The sequence below is a fragment of the Dreissena polymorpha genome, chromosome 15, assembly GCF_020536995.1.
Source record: "Dreissena polymorpha isolate Duluth1 chromosome 15, UMN_Dpol_1.0, whole genome shotgun sequence".
NCBI lineage: Eukaryota > Metazoa > Mollusca > Bivalvia > Myida > Dreissenidae > Dreissena > Dreissena polymorpha.
Window position 1 is genome coordinate 53,081,358 of NC_068369.1, and position 26,176 is coordinate 53,107,533.

At 34.6% G+C, this 26,176-nt stretch overlaps 1 protein-coding gene across 2 annotated transcripts in view; it reads right to left on the minus strand.

The window, feature by feature from the left end:
• The window catches only part of LOC127860386 (uncharacterized), an 87,534-nt gene extending 64,131 nt beyond the window's left edge, over nucleotides 1-23,403 (minus strand). Inside the window, exons 1-2 of one of the 2 annotated variants that reach the window (XM_052398436.1) lie at nucleotides 23,256-23,403; nucleotides 20,822-22,450 (exon numbers count right to left, since the gene is read on the minus strand). In XM_052398436.1, coding sequence (XP_052254396.1) covers nucleotides 21,476-22,450; nucleotides 23,256-23,258 — 978 coding nt within the window. In that variant the 5' untranslated portion in view covers nucleotides 23,259-23,403 and the 3' untranslated portion in view covers nucleotides 20,822-21,475. Of the gene's footprint in view, nucleotides 1-20,821; nucleotides 22,451-23,255 lie in introns of those variants that run through there. The other variant, XM_052398438.1, reaches the window with a different exon arrangement.
• Between the last annotated feature and the right edge of the window lie 2,773 nt (nucleotides 23,404-26,176).

Here is a 26,176-nt window from a genome sequence, read left to right on the forward strand (position 1 = left end):
GCTCATTATCTCACGAAACACAGCTCGAAAAAGCGAAAATGAGTAAAGAAAGTATTGCAAGCGTGTTATGAACATTTCGTGTATTTTGCGCGTTAATTTCGTATTGGATTTTTGAAATGTTAGTCATTATCGCCGTTTCAATATGTGTTGGTATTTGCGACGTATAGATGTTATTATAAAAAAAATATCTGTTCTGTCTTTGTCATTTATTTATAACTTGTTTATGGGATCTCAATGAACAATTTAGAGCGAATTCATTAACAAGCATTTTTTTTCATGTAAAGGATATTATTTATTGTTCTTTATTTATAATTGAATTGTACGTGTACTGGAGCGTCGTTTAAAGCAAATACAACCTTCAAATGTTTGTTCATTTGAACAGAAAGCAGTGCTTCACCTCCAATAAAATAGAAAAGTATATTGTATTATCTACGTTTTAATCCCATCGGTTGGCTGTATCGTAAATTGTATCTTCATTACTGTGTCGATGATTTATCCGTGATACGAAAGATCACACAGATTGATTACTTGAATGACTGCTTGTCTTTTGGGCACTCTTAGTTTGTCTACACCTTCGTTAAGCTAAAATGAAAAAAAATGACATCAAGATTTTCCCAATAAACAATGACTGCGTTTTCGGAAAGTAGCATTTTAGCAGAATTCATCTAATGTTTATAAAGCTGCTGGAACAACACACATGTGCTTCGCATCCCGAAGGTCAGAATTATGTTATTATTGCTATATTTGTAAAACTATACGCATAACATTGTGTGATCACTGTGTATTAACCCCATCCATGTACCATTCTCCCGAAATATGTTTAAATATTAACTGTTCTTAAAAATGATGTGTGTTGTTTGTGTACTTCAACGCATGCTGTTATTTATTTATATGTATGTTATTTACTATGATCTTCACATGCTAAAGTAAAAAATAAACTTTTATTTTCTGTTCTATTCTGATAATTTATGAAGTAATTAAATACTAAGGTTTTCTTAATCTATTCGCGTTGGTAGCGCACCTAAGCAGAATGTGCTCATGGTGAGCTTTTGTGGTCGCCCTACGTCCTTCGTGCGTTGTGCGTTGTGCGGTGTCAACATTTGCCTTGTTTGCATTCTAGTAGCCACATTTGTTGTCCGATCTTCATGAAATTTAATCAGACGATTTGTGCCAATGATATATTTGACGAGTTCGAAAATAATTCCGGTTGGTTGAAATACATGGCCGCTTGGGGGCAGGGTAGTTTTCCTTACATGGCTATAGTAAAACCTTGTTACCATTCTAACGGCCGCAAAAGTTATTGTCCTATCATCATGAAACTTGGTCAAAAGATTTGTTCTGGTGATATCTTGGACGAGTTCGAAAATGGCTCGATCTCTTTGCGTAAAACACAAGGTCGCCAGTGGGCGGAGCATTTTTACTTATAAGGTTATAGTAAAACGATGTTAGCACTATACAGGTTACATGTATGGTCCACTCTATATGAAACTTGGTCAGAACATGTGTTCTTATGATATCTTGGGCTACACAGAACAGGTCTGTATCTGTGTATCTCAGGTGAGCGACTTTGGGCCTTTCCGGTCCTCTTGTTTGGTTGGTTTATTTCATTAACCACTAAATGATGTCTTTAGTACCAAACATATTACCCTGATTGCCTATAAAAACTGGTGTTTAGCTCAAAAAGTTTAACTCACAATTCATTTATCTAGAAGTATATTTACAAATATATGCTCTTGCTTGAGTGTTACAAGTAGGAGCCAATCTTATTGCGCTATTTTTGACGTTATTAAATGCAAAAAAAATCGCTTAGTTTTTTTCATCACAAACTCAAGATTTTTACAACAGTATATTAAATGGTAATCATCGTACCCTGCGGTAAAAGTACAACCTTTCATTTATTTATGTAAAACAAGACAAAAGCATTGAAAGTTTTCTAAATTCCTTGCTAACACATCCTTCAGTAATTAATACGAAATTATTTATACAAACTATCAAAATATTCAGAAACGAAACAAATGCTACTTAAAAGGCCGAAAACTTTATTTATCACGGTAATTTTTTATGGATTCGTGACCATAGACACTCCAATCTTTTGTTTACATTGAACGACGTTGCTTTTCATGATTTTCCTTCATTTTGTCCCGCCAAAAAACACGTCGTTACCACTTTCGTGATAAGACGGTTTACAGACACATGATTTATTCTATAAATAACGTTACCATAGATAAATTCCAGCTTGCGTGACTTACCAAATACAGATCGCATTCCAAACGGCGAGATAAGGTTAATTGTTGTATTTTTATCTTATTCAAATATATGCTTGAAAAAGATTAAATAAGTGCAAACTTAATGGTGTGTGCTTGAACCTGACACGTGATATCATGATAAGGATTGTTTTATGTAAGTAAAATAATACAACCGTTAATTAACGGACACCCATTCTAGTCGCGTCTTCTGAACAGAGATTTGATTGTTTTCGTTACTATATCTAATTAAATCCATGATATTAAAAGTAATGTAGTTGGTTTAAGATTGTCTTGCTTTTATTCATGATTAATTTCAATTTTTTAATAAAGTAGCTACCTGTACATTAAAACAAACTTGGTGCAGATATTTGATTGGTTCCAATAATAGTATTCACAAAATCCGCATCGTCAAAACAGAAAAAGTAATTTAACGCATTTAAATTGATTTGATATTATTTCTGGTTTTATATTATAAATTTTTATTTAAATGTTCACTTCTGACCGAAGCGAGATATTGGAATCGCCCCTTTATACAATTGCACACAGTAGCATCATGTAATTGTACTTACAACAATGAATGATTCCAAATCAGGACAGACATATTCAACCGGCGATTTAACAGGCGTCGTTTAAGTGTGCATGTGTTATCTTTCATTTCACTTATTTTCAAATTAAGAATATTTAAGTGACAATTAAACTTATAAGCAAACAAAACACAATAGAAAAGAAAGTAGCATCGAAGTTGATGTTTAACCACTAACTGCTATGATGTCATCAAACACATTATCTCCGCGCAGAAATATGAATGATTCCGATCAGAGGTAGATCATGTGGCAATTGCACATAACAGGATTTTGATCGATTTAAATAGTATTGTTAAGTTACATTATTGTTATAGTTTTTTTCTGTGATATTTTGACTGCAACCCATATATAATATATGACAATTTATGCACACAATTACACGGATTTTTATTTTGACAAAGTTACAAACAGGTAATCCTTTTATGTGGACAAACTTAAAACATGATTGCAGAGTAAATCGTGAACCAGCATAGGTAAGTTACACTCAAGGCCAAGTGTTATTTCAAAAACACATATTGTGAAAACATGCTGCACGCTACGTGTACATAGATTGATACATGATAAAGCGGGTACCAAACTCCCACATGTTTACTGATAACAGTGATGTGAATATCAAACATTGCTGATAACACATTTATCGCAAAATAAAACATCAGTTAGATTGTTTTCTGAAATAAGTTAACGTTACAAAACGGGGGATTTCAGTAACTGTACATATTTAATCTGGTTATACCAGACGCCCCATGTTCCCACGTGAAATTAGTAATAAATGACACTTTGATAATTGCTGTATCGATGTCAATTATGTGAACAATTAACTCAACATTTTTTACATACAAAAAAATACGATTTTATAACGGCGATTTCGATAAGTTACGCAAAGCTGGTACCGAAAAACCAAATGCCTTTACATATCAACGTACTATAATACATATTTAGCTTTGCTCATATGCCATTGTTTCAACCTTTATTATGGAAAGCGCTACACAATTTTTTTTTTTGGTAATTATCTCAAATAAATAAACATTCTTTTATTGGGATGTTGGTAATTCTACACCTCTAAGCTGCCAATCACAAGTGTTAAGATCGCATTTCGGCTTTGATAAAAAATACTTTGCCTCCAACTTATAATTATGGATACTTGCTGTCTGAGTAACATACATTCCATTGACACCGTTAAACCAATTTTAGTTACGTTTTTTAACACGATTATCTAATATGTTTCAGACGATGACATCCAGTCTACCCCAGCTGTTAGCATTTTTTTCTCTTCTATACACCGTCACACAGAACCCTTGCCATAGCCTTTCCCAAAACCAACACATACTGTTTACCCTGAAACCTAACACAATCCATGCCAATGGACTGGCATTGGGGAACATTAATCGGACGCTACTCATCTCGGCTTCCTCCCCCGTAAATCGGACATCACTAATCTCGGTTTCCTCCCCCGTCAATCGGACATCACTCATCTCGGTTTCCTCGCCCGTCAATCGGACATCACTCATCTCGGTTTCCTCCCCCGTCAATCGGACATCTCTTATCTCAGCTTCCTCCCCCATCAATCGAACATCACTCGTCTCGGCTTCCTCCACCGTCAATGCCTTAAATGCAATAGAAATGACATTGAATACCACGGATGTCAGCATTGCAGCAACCACTCAACAACCCATTGCACATGGCTTCCTGCTGTGGGCCGTGGCTATGGATAAGGCTCCGGAGTTCGTGCATCCCGGGCAGGAATCCGTTCCTCGGAGCATTCCGCGCTCATTTCGAGGTGCAAACTTCTTTGTACCAGGAGATCACACTCATTACTTTTTGCCTTATTTTTGCCTCAGGTTCTTATAGGTTGGTCCTTCAAAGAAAATGTATTTAATGAAAAGGCTGAACTGCTATCAAGTGCCATTGGAAGATACCATTTTAGCGCCTTGGTTGATTATTGATTCTATTGTGAACCAAAGTTACTACAGTATTTTGGTAAAATGGCGTAAAACTGCTTTCTATAACATATTTCAAACATACATCACAGTGTGACAATATATTAATATTACTGGATCGTCTGTATTTCAGTGGACTTCATGCCCTCCTGAGTGCCTCGCCCACCCCAATATTTGGTCAGATACCATTGGCAAACGCTCGGATCAACACATAGGATTGTGTAAGTAACATATAGCGCACATATAAAGGCTATTTTGTTTAAGTGTACATACGGTTTCTTGACAGCCTTTCACTTTCTTTAATATAAACATAACACAGATATCTTCTAGAAATGTGAGAAATATTTGTTTAAAAGACGCATACTCATCAGGAAAGATGCTTTTCTAATAAACATATTATAAGTAGTAAAAGTTATCATTAAACTGATTGTATTCGGATCTTTGTATCAGTACATGCACTTAGAGCATTTACAGTATGTGGGTGGAATAGCGGTTTCTAACGTCTTTTCTTCAAACACAATAAGAAATATAGTTACAACCAATACTGCATATTGATTTGGCATGACTGGGGTCTTTGCAGCGTATGTAAACAGATATTATGGTAGTGTTTAGCCTTTTGTCGTAGTTGCAACGGTCACACTGTATGATCAGAATGATGTTTAAAACATTTAAATCTCAACCATAACAGCATATGTAATGAAATATACTATGGTATTGTTTCGCCTTTAGTCGCAGTTGCAACGTAACGGTAAAATGTCTTGCTTTTACCAGTGGTTTCTCATGATGCCACAATAGTTCTGGCGATAAACGAATCATATTACATGTGTTCATGAACGGCAATGTATTACGTATGGGCCCATTTACGCATGATTGCTGATGTTTATTTTGATTTGACTTTTGCTTAACAAGTAAAGTATACATTTACAACTAGGGTCAATTGTGTTTGATGGGTTGTGTTGATAGGACTTTAAGTGGTTTACATATTGGATCAATACTTCCTTGAATAACTGTGAGATAATAATGTGAGGGCCGGGCAGTGATAATCGGCCGAAGGGAGCATAACGGCCCGGGGCTTTAGCCGTTTGCGACCTGGGTCCTATTATACTTTCCGGCCTTTATCAACACCAACGTCATAATATATATCTTAACGTTTTGTTCATCTTTATTGTATGATTTCTCTAAAATGTTTTACAAACCAACTTTTAACACGTTTAATTTTCGAGAATTTTATGACGTATTTCTGTGACGAAAAACACCAGTTTTAGCTATTCGGATGTGAGAAAAATTATTAAATTTGTTTTAAAGCATCGAACGAAAACAAAAACGTATTTCGGAACTAACATAACTAACATAAGTTAACAATACATTTTCACCTCAAGTTCATATATATAATCATACTGCACCTTGATAATCCTAACGTCATTCAAAGACCCTAATGCATTTTATATGAAGGACATTGGTCAGAGGTAAATTATTGTTTACACTTTGAGCTATTAATAGTCATATTACACTTTGATACAATTAAACGTTGTCACAGAGATGCTCCTTTCACATTTGCAGTTTAACACTTGCGATGATATCAGGTTATAATGTACACTTAAATGTTTATGAATAAATCTGGGACGAATATGAAGCTTAGGCTCCGTAATCCGGGTTTAAACCCCGATGCTATGTGTGATATTGTGTGCTTCAATGCGGTGACCCCCATTTTATAGGTGTGTGTTTGTCATGTGTTTTTATTTCGTGCATAAGTGTATGCCCATCGGCAACATGCATTGAATTAAAAATATTATAGTGTTATAGAAAATGTTCCTATAAGCATTCGATTTATTATTTAAACATACTTCAGTGTATATGATGTTTCTTGTTTTTTCTTTAAAACATATCGTTCTTACATTGCTCTACGTTTTGCAATGTAATTAAATCTTTCACATTATAGTTCATCTATATAAATATTTGCAAGTGCGCGTGCATGTCAGGGGATGATTGTTCAAGATATTGTACGTTATAAAATGCGTTTTCAATCGACATGTTTCTAATTGTGTTGTAGAAGTATTATTTCATGTCAAAGGGAGACAACACACACAGAGTGCACATCGAGTAACACATAGTTATCGCATGCAAACTGTGTATATTTTATCAACATTTACATTTACACTGACTATATTAAAAATATTTATAATCGGCCTGCATTCTGATAATTCTAACGCCTTTCAACAACTCTAATGGATTTTAATATGAAGGACACTGGAAAAAGGACAATTCAATTATTACACTTTGAGTTATCAATAGTCATATTGCACTATGATAAAGTTAAACATTGTCATAGAGATGCTCCTTTAACATAACATGCAGTTTAACACTAAGGTACACAGGTGTGAATTGATGTTTCAAAATGTTCGGGCAAGTTAAAATGATCTTGTTTTCAAAAGTGTTGTCTAAATAAATATTCAAGTCACTTCACTTGCTCTTACTTAAGCTCATTATCTCACGAAACACAGCTCGAAAAAGCGAAAATGAGTAAAGAAAGTATTGCAAGCGTGTTATGAACATTTCGTGTATTTTGCGCGTTAATTTCGTATTGGATTTTTGAAATGTTAGTCATTATCGCCGTTTCAATATGTGTTGGTATTTGCGACGTATAGATGTTATTATAAAAAAAATATCTGTTCTGTCTTTGTCATTTATTTATAACTTGTTTATGGGATCTCAATGAACAATTTAGAGCGAATTCATTAACAAGCATTTTTTTTCATGTAAAGGATATTATTATTGTTCTTATTTATAATTGAATTGTACGTGTACTGGAGCGTCGTTTAAAGCAAATACAACCTTCAAATGTTTGTTCATTTGAACAGAAAGCAGTGCTTCACCTCCAATAAAATAGAAAAGTATATTGTATTATCTACGTTTTAATCCCATCGGTTGGCTGTATCGTAAATTGTATCTTCATTACTGTGTCGATGATTTATCCGTGATACGAAAGATCACACAGATTGATTACTTGAATGACTGCTTGTCTTTTGGGCACTCTTAGTTTGTCTACACCTTCGTTAAGCTAAAATGAAAAAAAATGACATCAAGATTTTCCCAATAACAATGACTGCGTTTTCGGAAAGTAGCATTTTAGCAGAATTCATCTAATGTTTATAAAGCTGCTGGAACAACACACATGTGCTTCGCATCCCGAAGGTCAGAATTATGTTATTATTGCTATATTTGTAAAACTATACGCATAACATTGTGTGATCACTGTGTATTAACCCCATCCATGTACCATTCTCCCGAAATATGTTTAAATATTAACTGTTCTTAAAAATGATGTGTGTTGTTTGTGTACTTCAACGCATGCTGTTATTTATTTATATGTATGTTATTTACTATGATCTTCACATGCTAAAGTAAAAAATAAACTTTTATTTTCTGTTCTATTCTGATAATTTATGAAGTAATTAAATACTAAGGTTTTCTTAATCTATTCGCGTTGGTAGCGCACCTAAGCAGAATGTGCTCATGGTGAGCTTTTGTGGTCGCCCTACGTCCTTCGTGCGTTGTGCGTTGTGCGGTGTCAACATTTGCCTTGTTTGCATTCTAGTAGCCACATTTGTTGTCCGATCTTCATGAAATTTAATCAGACGATTTGTGCCAATGATATATTTGACGAGTTCGAAAATAATTCCGGTTGGTTGAAATACATGGCCGCTTGGGGGCAGGGTAGTTTTCCTTACATGGCTATAGTAAAACCTTGTTACCATTCTAACGGCCGCAAAAGTTATTGTCCTATCATCATGAAACTTGGTCAAAAGATTTGTTCTGGTGATATCTTGGACGAGTTCGAAAATGGCTCGATCTCTTTGCGTAAAACACAAGGTCGCCAGTGGGCGGAGCATTTTTACTTATAAGGTTATAGTAAAACGATGTTAGCACTATACAGGTTACATGTATGGTCCACTCTATATGAAACTTGGTCAGAACATGTGTTCTTATGATATCTTGGGCTACACAGAACAGGTCTGTATCTGTGTATCTCAGGTGAGCGACTTTGGGCCTTTCCGGTCCTCTTGTTTGGTTTGGTTTATTTCATTAACCACTAAATGATGTCTTTAGTACCAAACATATTACCCTGATTGCCTATAAAAACTGGTGTTTAGCTCAAAAAGTTTAACTCACAATTCATTTATCTAGAAGTATATTTACAAATATATGCTCTTGCTTGAGTGTTACAAGTAGGAGCCAATCTTATTGCGCTATTTTTGACGTTATTAAATGCAAAAAAAATCGCTTAGTTTTTTCATCACAAACTCAAGATTTTTACAACAGTATATTAAATGGTAATCATCGTACCCTGCGGTAAAAGTACAACCTTTCATTTATTTATGTAAAACAAGACAAAAGCATTGAAAGTTTTCTAAATTCCTTGCTAACACATCCTTCAGTAATTAATACGAAATTATTTATACAAACTATCAAAATATTCAGAAACGAAACAAATGCTACTTAAAAGGCCGAAAACTTTATTTATCACGGTAATTTTTTATGGATTCGTGACCATAGACACTCCAATCTTTTGTTTACATTGAACGACGTTGCTTTTCATGATTTTCCTTCATTTTGTCCCGCCAAAAAACACGTCGTTACCACTTTCGTGATAAGACGGTTTACAGACACATGATTTATTCTATAAATAACGTTACCATAGATAAATTCCAGCTTGCGTGACTTACCAAATACAGATCGCATTCCAAACGGCGAGATAAGGTTAATTGTTGTATTTTTATCTTATTCAAATATATGCTTGAAAAAAGATTAAATAAGTGCAAACTTAATGGTGTGTGCTTGAACCTGACACGTGATATCATGATAAGGATTGTTTTATGTAAGTAAATAATACAACCGTTAATTAACGGACACCCATTCTAGTCGCGTCTTCTGAACAGAGATTTGATTGTTTTCGTTACTATATCTAATTAAATCCATGATATTAAAAGTAATGTAGTTGGTTTAAGATTGTCTTGCTTTTATTCATGATTAATTTCAATTTTTTAATAAAGTAGCTACCTGTACATTAAAACAAACTTGGTGCAGATATTTGATTGGTTCCAATAATAGTATTCACAAAATCCGCATCGTCAAAACAGAAAAAGTAATTTAACGCATTTAAATTGATTTGATATTATTTCTGGTTTTATATTATAAATTTTTATTTAAATGTTCACTTCTGACCGAAGCGAGATATTGGAATCGCCCCTTTATACAATTGCACACAGTAGCATCATGTAATTGTACTTACAAACAATGAATGATTCCAAATCAGGACAGACATATTCAACCGGCGATTTAACAGGCGTCGTTTAAGTGTGCATGTGTTATCTTTCATTTCACTTATTTTCAAATTAAGAATATTTAAGTGACAATTAAACTTATAAGCAAACAAAACACAATAGAAAAGAAAGTAGCATCGAAGTTGATGTTTAACCACTAACTGCTATGATGTCATCAAACACATTATCTCCGCGCAGAAATATGAATGATTCCGATCAGAGGTAGATCATGTGGCAATTGCACATAACAGGATTTTGATCGATTTAAATAGTATTGTTAAGTTACATTATTGTTATAGTTTTTTTCTGTGATATTTTGACTGCAACCCATATATAATATATGACAATTTATGCACACAATTACACGGATTTTTATTTTGACAAAGTTACAAACAGGTAATCCTTTTATGTGGACAAACTTAAAACATGATTGCAGAGTAAATCGTGAACCAGCATAGGTAAGTTACACTCAAAGGCCAAGTGTTATTTCAAAAACACATATTGTGAAAACATGCTGCACGCTACGTGTACATAGATTGATACATGATAAAGCGGGTACCAAACTCCCACATGTTTACTGATAACAGTGATGTGAATATCAAACATTGCTGATAACACATTTATCGCAAAATAAAACATCAGTTAGATTGTTTTCTGAAATAAGTTAACGTTACAAAACGGGGGATTTCAGTAACTGTACATATTTAATCTGGTTATACCAGACGCCCCATGTTCCCACGTGAAATTAGTAATAAATGACACTTTGATAATTGCTGTATCGATGTCAATTATGTGAACAATTAACTCAACATTTTTTACATACAAAAAAATACGATTTTATAACGGCGATTTCGATAAGTTACGCAAAGCTGGTACCGAAAAACCAAATGCCTTTACATATCAACGTACTATAATACATATTTAGCTTTGCTCATATGCCATTGTTTCAACCTTTATTATGGAAAGCGCTACACAATTTTTTTTTTTTGGTAATTATCTCAAATAAATAAACATTCTTTTATTGGGATGTTGGTAATTCTACACCTCTAAGCTGCCAATCACAAGTGTTAAGATCGCATTTCGGCTTTGATAAAAATACTTTGCCTCCAACTTATAATTATGGATACTTGCTGTCTGAGTAACATACATTCCATTGACACCGTTAAACCAATTTTAGTTACGTTTTTTAACACGATTATCTAATATGTTTCAGACGATGACATCCAGTCTACCCCAGCTGTTAGCATTTTTTTCTCTTCTATACACCGTCACACAGAACCCTTGCCATAGCCTTTCCCAAAACCAACACATACTGTTTACCCTGAAACCTAACACAATCCATGCCAATGGACTGGCATTGGGGAACATTAATCGGACGCTACTCATCTCGGCTTCCTCCCCCGTAAATCGGACATCACTAATCTCGGTTTCCTCCCCCGTCAATCGGACATCACTCATCTCGGTTTCCTCGCCCGTCAATCGGACATCACTCATCTCGGTTTCCTCCCCCGTCAATCGGACATCTCTTATCTCAGCTTCCTCCCCCATCAATCGAACATCACTCGTCTCGGCTTCCTCCACCGTCAATGCCTTAAATGCAATAGAAATGACATTGAATACCACGGATGTCAGCATTGCAGCAACCACTCAACAACCCATTGCACATGGCTTCCTGCTGTGGGCCGTGGCTATGGATAAGGCTCCGGAGTTCGTGCATCCCGGGCAGGAATCCGTTCCCTCGGAGCATTCCGCGCTCATTTCGAGGTGCAAACTTCTTTGTACCAGGAGATCACACTCATTACTTTTTGCCTTATTTTTGCCTCAGGTTCTTATAAGGTTGGTCCTTCAAAGAAAATGTATTTAATGAAAAGGCTGAACTGCTATCAAGTGCCATTGGAAGATACCATTTTAGCGCCTTGGTTGATTATTGATTCTATTGTGAACCAAAGTTACTACAGTATTTTGGTAAAATGGCGTAAAACTGCTTTCTATAACATATTTCAAACATACATCACAGTGTGACAATATATTAATATTACTGGATCGTCTGTATTTCAGTGGACTTCCATGCCCTCCTGAGTGCCTCGCCCACCCCAATATTTGGTCAGATACCATTGGCAAACGCTCGGATCAACACATAGGGATTGTGTAAGTAACATATAGCGCACATATAAAGGCTATTTTTGTTTAAGTGTACATACGGTTTCTTGACAGCCTTTCACTTTCTTTAATATAAACATAACACAGATATCTTCTAGAAATGTGAGAAATATTTGTTTAAAAGACGCATACTCATCAGGGAAAGATGCTTTTCTAATAAACATATTATAAGTAGTAAAAGTTATCATTAAACTGATTGGTTTTCGGATGTTTATACGACATGCAACTAGAGCGTTCACTCACAGGGTTTAATACCCATGCCTAACGCTTTTATTCACACATAGAGCCCTTACAACCAATACTGCATATTGACTTTCGGCCTGAAACTGGGGTCTTTGCCAAGGAACGATCTCTGCACAGAATTTGAGTGTTTAAGCCAGTTTTATAGAGCTCCAGCCCTCACACTTTGATCAGAATGATGAATAAAACATTTAAATCTCAACCATAACATCATGATGTGAATGAAATAGCCATAAAAGAGAATGCATCTCACGTTGATTGCAGTATATCGGTAACTACTCGATGGTTATACAATATACAAAGCATCATAATCGTACCTTGAAATAAAACCCAAATGGGCATCAACTACATTTCGTCTTTATTAAAACGAATTAGAGGCACAAGATCATATAGTTTAACATTTAGGTAAGAAAGAGTCTGAAATAAGGTAGTAATTACAAATTTTGGCCTGGTCGTGTCTTTTTGCAATAATCCAACTTTCAAGTATTGACCCTCCGGGTCTCTGTGAGATGCAAATGTAAGGGCATTTTTATGTAAACTCTGCCGCCTGAAATCCAGTCGGCACTTTAATAGGTAAAAGTAGGAAAAAAAACTATTTTCTGGCATTTATAAACACCAACAGATCATAAATATATCCATAATGCGCACATTAAAACAATTTCCTTGATATGATGTGCTCGCATAATGATGATATAAATCCAAGTTTTAAAACACGTCTACGGTTCGAGAAAATGTTTTCTATTTTGCAATCAAAAACGCCGAGTTTTTCTAATTTGAAAATATGCTAATTTATGCATCGACTATCTCCGGCAACCTTGGCAAGATAGATCTCGTGTCTAATAAACCAATCGTGGTACATCGACTATCTACGGAACCTCCGTAAGATAGATTGCATCTTGAAATTTAAAACTTCCGGTTTCGGTTTGATTACGTTTGTTTATCAACTTTTTGTTTGGAGCATTTATCCACAGAAACTAACGATTTGAAGTCGATGGTAACAGGTATTGTATGTGTTACGATGCATTTGGTTGATTGCATTCGATTTTATAGACAAACTTGAGACTTAATAATGTTCACATTGAATTTGGTTTACTTAGGAAGAATTTTGAGCTGTACGTATATGCTCAAATAAGCTCAAAGCATTCAAGAAGAACTAGGTTGTATCTATTGTATACCATAGAAAAGTAAACGACCAGCACCTTTTCGGCCGACATAGATGTATCTATCCTTTAAAGGGGCCTTTTCACAGATTTTGGCATTTTTTAACTTATTCATTAAATGCTTTATATCGATAAATGTAAACATTGGATCGTAAAAGCTCCAGTAAAAAATCAAGAATAAAATTAAAAAAAGGAAAAGAACATTGCCCGGACCAGGTTTCGAACCAGTGACCCCTGGAGTCCTGAAGTAAAAACGCTTTAGCCTACTGAGCTATTCCGCCGAGTACATATACCTGAAGTATTTTATACCTTATATAAGCAATCTTCGTAGTTTCACAAAATTTAACGACAAAAACAGAACTCTCCAAATTATTCAATCGTTTCGCGTTGCAACGCTTTATAATTTTTAGATTTTAAAATCGTCAAAAGATGCATATAATGGCTATATTAGACCATGGTAAATGTTCAGTATTACTGTTTCCTCACAAATATCATAACTAAAACGAAAATTTGCGAATCTGAAACAACTTTTTTCAATTTTGTCAATTTACCAAAGCGTGAAAAGATCCCTTTAACATCAAATTATAACAGTACCCTTGAAAGAAAATACGCTTGCTCATATACATAATACACATTAAAATCCTCCCATAAATGGAAAATTTATAGAGCGGACAAGCAATTGTGACCTCAAGTTTTTTATTGGCGTTGTACACGATAAAGAAATATTTCGTGTCAGATAGGCGAACAATTGTGAGGAGTTATTTTATTATCATTCAATACAGTTGGGCGTTCAGTCCGGGCAAGGTTTTGGCTAGACCGATAGACTTACGGGACAGGGTAATTCCAATATAGCCAACCCTTACTGACGTGTAGTGAGCGTATTAGTGAAGTTGTATAAATTAAATGTAAAACAACTTTTAAATTTGTGCAAGACGCATTGTTGAAGGGCAGTTTTACAAATCAATTTAGAGACCGCACTTTGCCAAATAAAAAAAATAATATTACAGATCGAGAAAAGTCGACCTTACCTTCCCAATGTATAGTATTAAAAATAATGATAATAAAAAGTATACTAAAAAAGAAAGTTGCTATTACAGAAATCTAATAATATCTTATTGGAGATTAACTGAATATATTTGAATTTAAAAAAACGTTTCATCTCACATGATTATAACAGTTTTTCTTTTTATATGGCAGCGTTTCAGTAAGCCGTTTTAATCAATACAAAATTAAACAATTTAAATCCTATTCAAATATCATTTAAGTAGTTACGGCAAAAATCGATTTATATTCATACTTGATATTTGTGCAACATCAATAGCATCGTGTATTCAGCTACAACCTGTAAAATACAGCATTTCACATATTGCATAAGCATATGCTAATATGAAGCAGAAACTATAACAGTAGTGCATATTAACATGCACCTTATACTCAAATAGTGCGGACTTTTCTTATGATATGGCTAAACATTCACGCCTTTTTGTATATCATAACTTTTGTAATTCAGATATGCTAGGTCTCATTTAAAAGTGTAATGTAGTTTTTATTTCACTTGGATTAGTTCATTTAAATAAGAAATGGAAGTCATCAATTAAAAATAATCAGATTGTGTCAAGCAAGAGTAAAATAAATATGTGGAGAAATTAAAGAGTTCATACAAAGTTGATAAATAAAATTGAGAGGTGTGAATCACGTCATAAATGTTGATGCTGGATCCACGTGGTTCATTTTAAAGTAAAAGCCATAACAAATGGATCAGTACATGGACGGTCATTTTGCCCAAAACACTTTAGCAAGCGAAATAAAAGTGAAATTGCCTTTTCCATTTTCGCTATAATCATAGGCGATCGCAAGGTCCAGAATAATACACGTAATTTTGTACATTTGTGTTGAACATTTCTGCCAATCGCATTCAGCATCTTCAATCCTGCCATTAAGTAACTTTTGAACGATCATAGCCAGTTTATTTCGTTCAGTATGTGTTTTTAGCAAAAAACAACGGAAAAAAACACACGTGATAAAGTTCAAAATAGAGAACGTGGACGCAGTTGAAAAACAGATTTACTTTTAGTTTATTTTTTAGAAATATTTGTTCGGCAAATCGGACGCTAATCTGATAAATTTGTAGTGGCTTTTGACAGATTGTGGCATGTATTGAAGTCAGTAAATACTTTAAATTGATAAATGCAAACATTTGAACTAAATAACTAAGTAAAACACAAGAATAAAATTAAAGAAAGAAAAAAAGTTATCCTCAACCACTGACCCTTGGAGTAAAAGTCTAAAACCTTAATCTCTCGGCCGACCGTGCTCATATAGTTAGATGTGTATTTAATACTTTTTATAAGCAATCCTCGTAGTGTCACACAATATAACGATAACAAAACATATATCCAAATTAATCAATCGTTTCGCGTTTGTAGCGCTTTAGAATTGTCCGGTTTTTTGATCGTCTAAATACGCATAGAATTGATATTTTAGAGCGTGGTAAATGTTAAGTAAAATTTTGTCAAATACCCCGGTAACCAAAACCTGAAAAGGTTCTTTTAAGCGCTCTTTGTTTTTTAATTGATAAAACATACTTAAAATTGTCAGCTTTCTGTATTTTAAGTATGCACAATTAGCAACATGAATAAAATACTTATTTTTTTATTAAAGATTGTGCTATTAGAAATTACTGTGCATATGCACATGCTTGTTCTTATTATGTTTATAATTATAATAAGTATTCGATTTTACAGATACAAAGAATACTAAAAGTTACACGAAATAAAACACAATAGTTTCGTCAGAGTCATAACATTGGCTTCGCAATGCTTACTATTATGTTTTACTGTCCTGGAAATTTTTAAAGCAATTGCTTTTGACATGTTTAACCAATAGGCAACTTTTGTGTTTCATTGTATTTAAATACATTTAGCGGTTTATCAATATTGAATGTAAATAACCCGTATACGTTTAAAAGAAATAATATAGGACATGAATCAGGCAACGTTTTTGTTCAACTATACGAACAAAGCTCATGTATATCAGGTTTAACAATAAGTGTCGTTTTCTGAGAAAACTGGGCTTGATTAATGTGCGTAAAGTGTCGTCCCAGATTAGCCTGTGCAGTCCGCACAGGCTAATCAGGGATGACACTTTCCGCTTTAATGGTATTTTTAGTTTCAAGGAAGTCCCTCCTTACCGAAAATCAAGTTTAGGCGGATAGTGTCGCCCAGACCCTGATTAGCCTGTGTGGACTGCACAGGCTAATCTGGGACGACACTTTACTCACATGCATTATGACCAGCTTTCACAGAAAACGACACATATTTATGGAAGTCACAGCATGTTCAATAAAACATTGTTCAAATGTACAATATAAGTTCATGCCGCTCTTTTTAAAAAAAAAACTACAGAAAAATTGTATTAATTATTCCACCGTCCTTTAAAACACGTGGCTACGATGAGTTTAGAAGTTGTCTGTATCTTGCATTAGTAAAACAACTTGAATACTACAAATCACTAACGCACTTAACCATGAAACTTGCTAGGAATTTACAAAAATCGCGGATGAGAGTTAAAAATTATGATTTGTTAAACAAAAATACGTGTCTGCGAGTTGTTGGAGCAGTTTTATTTTGAAACCTATTGATCACTACCTCCTCAGCACAATTAAGCTCCGTTTGGTGTCAGGTGAGCGCTGCAGGTACTTAAGTCCTCTTTTTTCAACTGATGAAACATTTAAAGTAAAAACAAATAGAAGTTCAAAAGCAGTAGTACAAGAAAGTAAAGTAAACAAAAGTTGTATTCGATTCATTTTAAAGTTTATGCTGAACGGCAGAAAACTCCTTCACACTCGGGGGCCGAAATAGGAATAAAGTTTACGAACGTAATTTTTGGGGCGAATTGCAGAAGGCATAGGTAACATAAAATACGTTTACCGAAGAATGTACGTTACTGCATTTAACCACTTTGCATCCACATTCTGCATTCGCAAACAAAATAGCTCCGATGAGCGCGTTCCATTTATGGCCACATCTTTGCATTAGCGCCCGAGTAACACGCAGTCCTCATGGAAGGTGAATACAGCGACGAAATATCGGTTCAATACTTAACTATCTACACTTAACGGATACAGCGCATTTATGTTCTTTCGTTTTAAGAAATCAACTGCGGTCGCAATATGGGCGACAACATTTAATTACCACGCGCTACATTTTTTACGGTAAAAGTAAACATCACAATGTTCTCTGCGCTACAAAGTTTTTATATCACAATTCGCCCGTGCTTTTCATGCCAGTTTTGAACTTTTTCCTTACACACGAAATACATGTTGTGGTTGTCCCTTTCACAGCAGCTAATACATTTGCTTTAATGGTTTCCAAGTGATCAAAACAATAATAAAGTCGCTACATGACCTACACTGTGTCGGTGTGACTTGAAATCCAGCAAATATGTTGATCGAATAGATATCTATAAATAATAATGGAACCTACATGATGTATAGAAACTTTGGATACATATAACACTAAGTCAAAGAATAATCTATGTCACCAGTTCAAATGATAATAATCAAAATTGTATTCACAAACGTTTCGCAGTAATGAATTGGCACGTCTGCGAGTTGTTGGAGCAGTTTTATTTTGAAACCTATTGATCACTACCTCCTCAGAACAATTAAGCTCCGTTTGGTATCAGGTGAGCGCTGCAGGTACTTAAGTCCTCTTTTTTCAACTGATGAAACATTTAAAGTAAAAACAAATAGAAGTTCAAAAGCAGTAGTACAAGAAAGTAAAGTAAACAAAAGTTGTATTCGATTCATTTTAAAGTTTATGCTGAACGGCAGAAAACTCCTTCACACTCGGGGGCCGAAATAGGAATAAAGTTTACGAACGTAATTTTTGGGGCGAATTGCAGAAGGCATAGGTAACATAAAATACGTTTACCGAAGAATGTACGTTACTGCATTTAACCACTTTGCATCCACATTCTGCATTCGCAAACAAAATAGCTCCGATGAGCGCGTTCCATCCATGGCCACATCTTTGCATTAGCGCCCGAGTAACACGCAGTCCTCATGGAAGGTGAATACAGCGACGAAATATCGGTTCAATACTTAACTATCTACACTTAACGGATACAGCGCATTTATGTTCTTTCGTTTTAAGAAATCAACTGCGGTCGCAATATGGGCGACAACATTTAATTACCACGCGCTACATTTTTTACGGTAAAAGTAAACATCACAATGTTCTCTGCGCTACAAAGTTTTTATATCACAATTCGCCCGTGCTTTTCATGCCAGTTTTGAACTTTTTCCTTACACACGAAATACATGTTGTGGTTGTCCCTTTCACAGCAGCTAATACATTTGCTTTAATGGTTTCCAAGTGATCAAAACAATAATAAAGTCGCTACATGACCTACACTGTGTCGGTGTGACTTGAAATCCAGCAAATATGTTGATCGAATATATATCTATGAATAATAATGGAACCTACATGATGTATAGAAACTTTGGATACATATAACACTAAGTCAAAGAATAATCTATGTCACCAGTTCAAATGATAATAATCAAAATTGTATTCACAAACGTTTCGCAGTAATGAATTGGCACGTGCGGCAATGACTTGTTTTAAAAAGCAGCTTTTACTTTTAACCCCAATAGCTAAATCATATATTGTGTTGACAGCCTGTCACTCTTCCTTAATTCCATCTGCTTTATTCAACAAGTGTAATTGGTTGGCATCACGGTGTATAGTGTTTTTACGACCACAAAATTTGAGCAAAATCGCCCCCAGTACTTTCAGTATTTTGATTATTTGTATTGGTCGGAATTAAGGGTTGGCGGTCCCGTTAAACAACGTAAAAAATAACACATTAGCCAGTATTCCAATAATAATCTAATATTTAAAAAAATGTTACATACACAATGCATAATAATGTTTTAATGTTAAGATGTTTTGTCTTTTGCAGATCATTGTTGAAGAACTTCTCGGATGACACATACACAACTCGGCGAACGGACACTTTATATAAAAATGACCGTAACACGTAGCGATACTTTTGTGCTATGATTGTATACGTTCATTACAAAATATAAGCTGCAGCATTTTGTAAACTGGTCTCATAAGGATATCAAAATATTTGAAACGCAGTACATGAAATTATTCTAAATCTTTGTTTATCAGCATCTTTTAATAATTTCCCTCTCAGAAGTAAAAGTGACAAGGATATCAGTAAGACTGATGGATGCTCCCCAAGGATGTTTTGTCGATATATGGTTTAATTGTATGGAAAAAAGTGTGACCTTGAGAAAATCTATTGTTAGCCTCAGTGACCTTGACCCCAGTGACCTCAAGCCTCATCAAAAAGGTAGAGGTCTATGCAAGGTACCTACATCCCAAATATATAAGAGATCGATAAAATATTGAAGGCGCTATGAGAAACTGTAACCAAATTGTGACCTTGATAAACTATATAATTAGCCTTGTTGACCTTGACCCCTGTGACCTTAAACCTCATCAAAAGATAGAGGTCCATGCAAGGTACCTACATGCCAAATATGTAAGAGATCGGTAAAATATTGAAGGCGCTATGAGAAACGGTAACATAAGTATGACGGAAGTAAGAAAGGAACCCCAAACTGGCAACTACCTGCTCCCCATATATATATAAAATGGCGTATTTGCTGCTCATCCGTATATAAGGGTTGGCAAAAAACAACATTTCAAAACTTAAATACAGTAAGAAAGGTCTTAAGTTTAATTTAACTTTCTAAGAGATTGCGAATGCGTGAAAATACGTATCTAAGGGGTAAAGGGTTAATCAGAACAATCAACTATTAGTATGCTTGCTAAAGGATCACTTCGCTGTTAAATATAGTCTATAATGAATCTTCTTGTATCTTTCTTGATTAGCAATGTTCTGACTACCGAAATGGTTTTTACTAATAATAATGACTATGGGCTTTCTATCGATTTTTTTCGTTTCGATATCGTATTTTTGAGCGGATTAACTATATGTTTAAATATCGTTTCTAATGATATATATACCCTATTCTTAAAGCGTTATTATGGGCTTTTTTACTGTTGAAATGAGCTTAACAGAATTAACAGGTCAAAATAGTTAGTTAAAATGTGGTAACTGACCAATTATCTGCAACTCATCTTGCTACCAGTTGTTTATAAAAATATATCATATATTCGATATTTTACATGACTGTACAGTCCACTAAGCCGAGCGGAACTGTCCGTTTATTAGGATCGGAGTGAGTGTTCGTGTGTTGTCTATGAACGAATCTGCTCTAAAACTTAATTTAGATTCACATTGTACATCGAATAATTTCTGTCGTCAGTTGTCAAAACGAAATAACGGTTGATATTCAAATGCATTATTTTTCTCTTTTCGGGATAATGTTTAAGTATGTTGATGCTACATTAACAAATATAAGTGTGTATAAAGTGAAAACGCCAAAAATAAACAACGGTTGCGATAGACATCTATAAACATAGCATATAATGTTAGATGCGCATAACATCACTTCAAAGCGTTAAACGCATACTACAAACTTTAGTTCACATTGATTGCCTAAAATGCTGAAAATGAAACAATATTACCATAGTGTGGTCAGTTACTGTCAAGCCGTCATTAATAAACACAAATGTTTCTAAATATCGAGAGAAATGATTAACATTACGGCCAAGAAATATTCTTAAATAGTTTAGATATATCCCACCAAAAATTGAAATGGAATTGTTCAAGCAAATAGACGACATTGAACGACTATGAAGGTAGACAACAAAATCAAATTATGTAACCTCGTGCTCAGGTGAGCTATTTAGCAGATTCTTTCACACATGAACAAAATCTCGTGGAGAATGTCTTTTTGGTATCTTTTATGTTGATAGTCTGGCTTTTGGGACTTAACCGTTGACATGTCCTAGACAGATATTTATTGCATAAATGTAAACGGTGTGGAATCCGAACTGAAGCTTCAAGATATATTTCTGCATGATCGTCTTCATCATCATCCGAACATTCTGGAAATGCAAAAGCCAACTGCATTATTCTTTCAAGTTCTAACATAATCTCACCCGGGTTAAATAGTTTGATTTTGTCGTTATTACGAAGATGCTGAATTACTTTTTCCTCATTTGTTGTCGTAAAAGCTTTGTCATAGCCCAAATAAATAACTTCGTTAGCGTTGTCCACGAATTTTGTAAGAACTAAATAACATTCATTAAATGGTATATCACATGGAATATTATGAGAATATAGTAATATTATCATTTCTTCGGTTGTTTGAAAATGTTTAACATAATCTAAATGCATTTGATGTAAAATATTATTGTCTAAGCAATAGTGGACCTTATTGGTTACTACTAACGCTGAACTGTTTTTCACTCTGCTATCTATGTTTTCAAACAAGTAGCGTTTATCTGGATCAAACACACGGCGTTCGCCATGGAAAGACAAACTTTTGAGAGTACTGTTCATCACAACCGACACTCGTTGAAATAGAAGCGTTCTGCTCGAATTGACTTCATCGAGTTCGATTACGTACTTCCTGAACTGTTCTACAATAGAATGATCCTCTTGTATGATTTCCTGAAGTGAAACTAATGCAATAGCTATGTACTGGTAGTTGCGCCTTCCGTCGACACCACTTTTCTTATACATTTCATGGATGTGTTCCCTTCCTTGAATGCCAACATCCCTTAGGTCTATGAGGAAACGGAGGACTTCATGCCTATATCTGTCTACAGCGTCGATTTTGTTCTTCAGTATATCCTGAGCATCTTTGTGAAACTATATTAAAATCACAATGAAATACAATTCAAATACTCAATGAATAATACATCAGCATGCTTTCAGATTTTCTGTAAGAAACTAGGGCTGATGCATGCATTATTATTTGGTTTCGGCGATCCGATCTATGATGATTTAACTTATTTTGATCAAGTATTTTTGCAGTCAACCTGTTCATAATCGTTCGTAATTTCATTATAAAACACCGAACGACAGTAAATACAGTGAGGTTGGACAAATTGTTATAGATGATATTGACTAATATATAAGAGTCCATGTTTAAAATGCAGCAAAAAGCAATTCGAAATGTTTTGTCAATTTATGCATGATGCGTAAATTGTTGTCAACTTAAAGATGCTGAATCGTTTTTTAAATGCGTTTATATCCATCGTTTCAAAACTAATGTTGGAACTGTTAAAAAATTAATCGGAAAACTACATTGTAAGCAAAAACGCAGTTTGACTTTGCTTATTTACACTGTCAACGCTCACTCTGACGATTATTTACGGATATATTTCCGTAGATGAAGACGCTCAGACACGGAAAACTAAAAATATTCCGGCATTCATCGATGGAAATCGTGCAACCAGTGAAATGTGAACAAGCAGACATTTTGACAGCCATAATTGAAAGGCAATAAAACTTTATGACGACTTCAAATCTGTTATCATAAGTTATTGGTAAAGTATATCTTTCGGCATGTAAGTGTTCATTTGCAAAACAATGCTATTATTTTTCAGATTCAGCAGATTTAATAAACGAGTCGTAATATTGATTCTTACAACAATTAAACAATGTACAATACCATGACTTGATGATAAGCATTAGTCCATGTTTTCGAATTAGGTATTACTTCGTGAGTTAGTCACCAGCATATAGCGTTAAGAAACAATCAAGCAAAAGCACGCAAATACACCTATATCCATTTATAAAGTTTCATGAATACAATCGATAAACTAGATAAGCGATCCGAGCAAACTATTTACGGGTAATTTAGATATTAGCAAAATCTACCCTGTTTGATAGGTTTATAGCGGTGTACACTTTTTACTTATGGTAATTACACGCGTTATAACTTTAACGCTTCCATTGTATTCGTGTATATTTCACAGCGTAGCATTTGTTAAAGGGGCCTTTTCACGTTAGTAAATTGACAAAATATATTTTGTAAACATGTTCCAGTTTGCAAATTTTCGCTGTAGTTATGACATTTGGTAGGAAACAGAAGTACTGAACATCTATCATGCTCTAAAATATCCATTATATGAATTTATAAAGCGTTGTAACGCGAAACGATTGAATAATTTTGAGAGTTCTGTTGTTGTCGCTATATTTTCTAGGGGTCAGTGGTTCGAACCCAGTTGAGGGTTACTTTTTTTCTTTCTTTAATTTGTTCTTGTTTTTTTTTTACTAGAGCTATTAAGATTCAATGTTTTACATTTATAAATATAAAGCATTGCATGGCAAATTTCAATACATACCAAAATCTGTGATAAGATCCCTGTTCGAAGAACGAAAACTGTTCGCATATAGACATATTGACAATTGTCAAAATTCCGAACATAGACGTTTTGTAAAAACAGCGTTTTGTAAACCGAGTACCTATCAGATAACATTGATGAATCATTGTGTACACACCGGTCTTACTGACATGTGTACAAACGCGAAAGGAATTGTTGGTAGCACTTCTGTTTCGAGAGAAAAGTGAAAGCGAAAGTAGGTCATTTAATCGTGCTTCTGATAATCGCTATCAGTCTTAATACAGATTCAAAATCACATTTAAAATAATTAATTAACATTTTTTAAACAACATTCCGTTTTAAACATACAATCAAAAACGATTTTTTCTTTTATTTATATCGTTTTCATTCCTACGCAGAACTACTTTGGCGGAAGCATAATTCCCCAAACCAGGGAAATGTGATGTATCTTAGTATAGAGGTGACAATAACGTATTGACGTCACCATCTATGGATAGAATGTGGATGAAATTGCGCGGCGTTTGTAAAGTTAATCGATGAAATAATTTGGATAATTACTTTTTATTTCATTACAATTGTTCACAGGTTATGAATTTTTGTCATGAAGTACATTTAACACAGCGTAACTATTGCACGCCGAAAAAGCAAGGTGGTGAAGATGAAAACCTTTAGTACAGAGGACCCGGGCTCTAAACCCGGTGCGCACAACTGTTTTTCTTGTCTTTTTGATTAAACATGTTTCTATCGCTTCAACTTTAAAGCATTGAACTTTTAGCTTCCTGCTTAAAAAATTGTCCTGTTGAAAAGAACTATACAATTTTCCAAGTCTTTGAAGAAGCCCTTATTAAGTAGGATAAGTCGATATCCACTGAGATATTGTATAATTTAAGTTGAAAGTATTTAAAACAGGTATCGAATATGCCTCAGTATTACTAACATCAAACGAAAAGTGTAATTTTAGATAATGAGTTGGCAAAGTAATATAATGTTTCTCAGCATAGTGTGTTATACTGTATTTATTAGGTACTATTCAAGTGGATTTTAGATTTCATTTGATCAGATACATAAGAAAAACAGATAAAGATGTACTAAACACTGTCTTGTTGGCAGCAGTGAGAACATGCACTTTCTGCAAAAGAATGCGTGGCTCGTGTCCATATTCCTAGTCCGGAACTGGCTTGCCGTCCACAGAAGCTTTCCGTATGCAATTCACGCGGTTTTGCCAGCATTGCGGGCGTTGTAGCAACTTCCGACGCTCAGCGGCAACTTCCTCGGGAATTTCTCGTTCACGTAAAATGACGTTCCTTTCAGTGCATTCCCTTGGCGCCTTACGAATCAACCTTCATTGAATAGAGTGAAATTTCCTCACATGCTTCTTGGTATACCGTCACGTTTCATGCACATTCTGCGAATTCACTCTTAGCTTTCTTCGGTAATGACCATTTCGACTTTCATCTTGTCGTAGATAAAATGCCTTATCTTGATTGCCACGCCTTCATTGGATTAATAGGGACATTCAAGTAAAGAACTAAATACCAGATTTTAGGTTACAATATACTAAATACTCGTTTCATGTACTCTCTAAAAAAATATCATAGTTGACCCTAAGGCATGTTTTACATCTTAAACTATTGTTCGGGTTTTATCTTTCGGAGATAATGGTAGGGCATAAATAGGTATTCACGACCGAATCCCTGAAATATGATAAACTTGGAGACTTTAGTAAAGCATTGCACTGAAAAAGGTTACATTCCACTAAGAAACGGCCGAAAAAAAGTTGCAAAAAACAGTCGATTTTGATTAGCGTCAAGTTCTTTTTTGGTTTGAACATGACATATCTTTTTTATTGCATAAATCGATTTCGCTTAGAATGGCCTGTAAGAAAAGGTATGGTTATGGGGGTCTTTATGTGCAAAATGTTGCATTTATTTTCGCTCAAAGTTGTCGCTTTTACATTGAATTATATAGGGAAACTATTTAGTATATTGTGACCTTTATCGCACGGAGTGGGACAGGAGTTATGTAACTTTCGCTTGCAGTGGCTTTCTCCAGTTCGACCACCTTACCGGTAATCATACCAAGACATATAGAGCTATTGCTTCGTACAACTATTATTTGGACAAACTCAAAATTTCATATCAGTATCGAAAATCGGAAGCTTCGCAAACATTCTTTTTTTATCAGGCAGTTCATACATGTCATCATTTTTTATCAATAGATTCCAGCGATTTGATCCCATAATCAT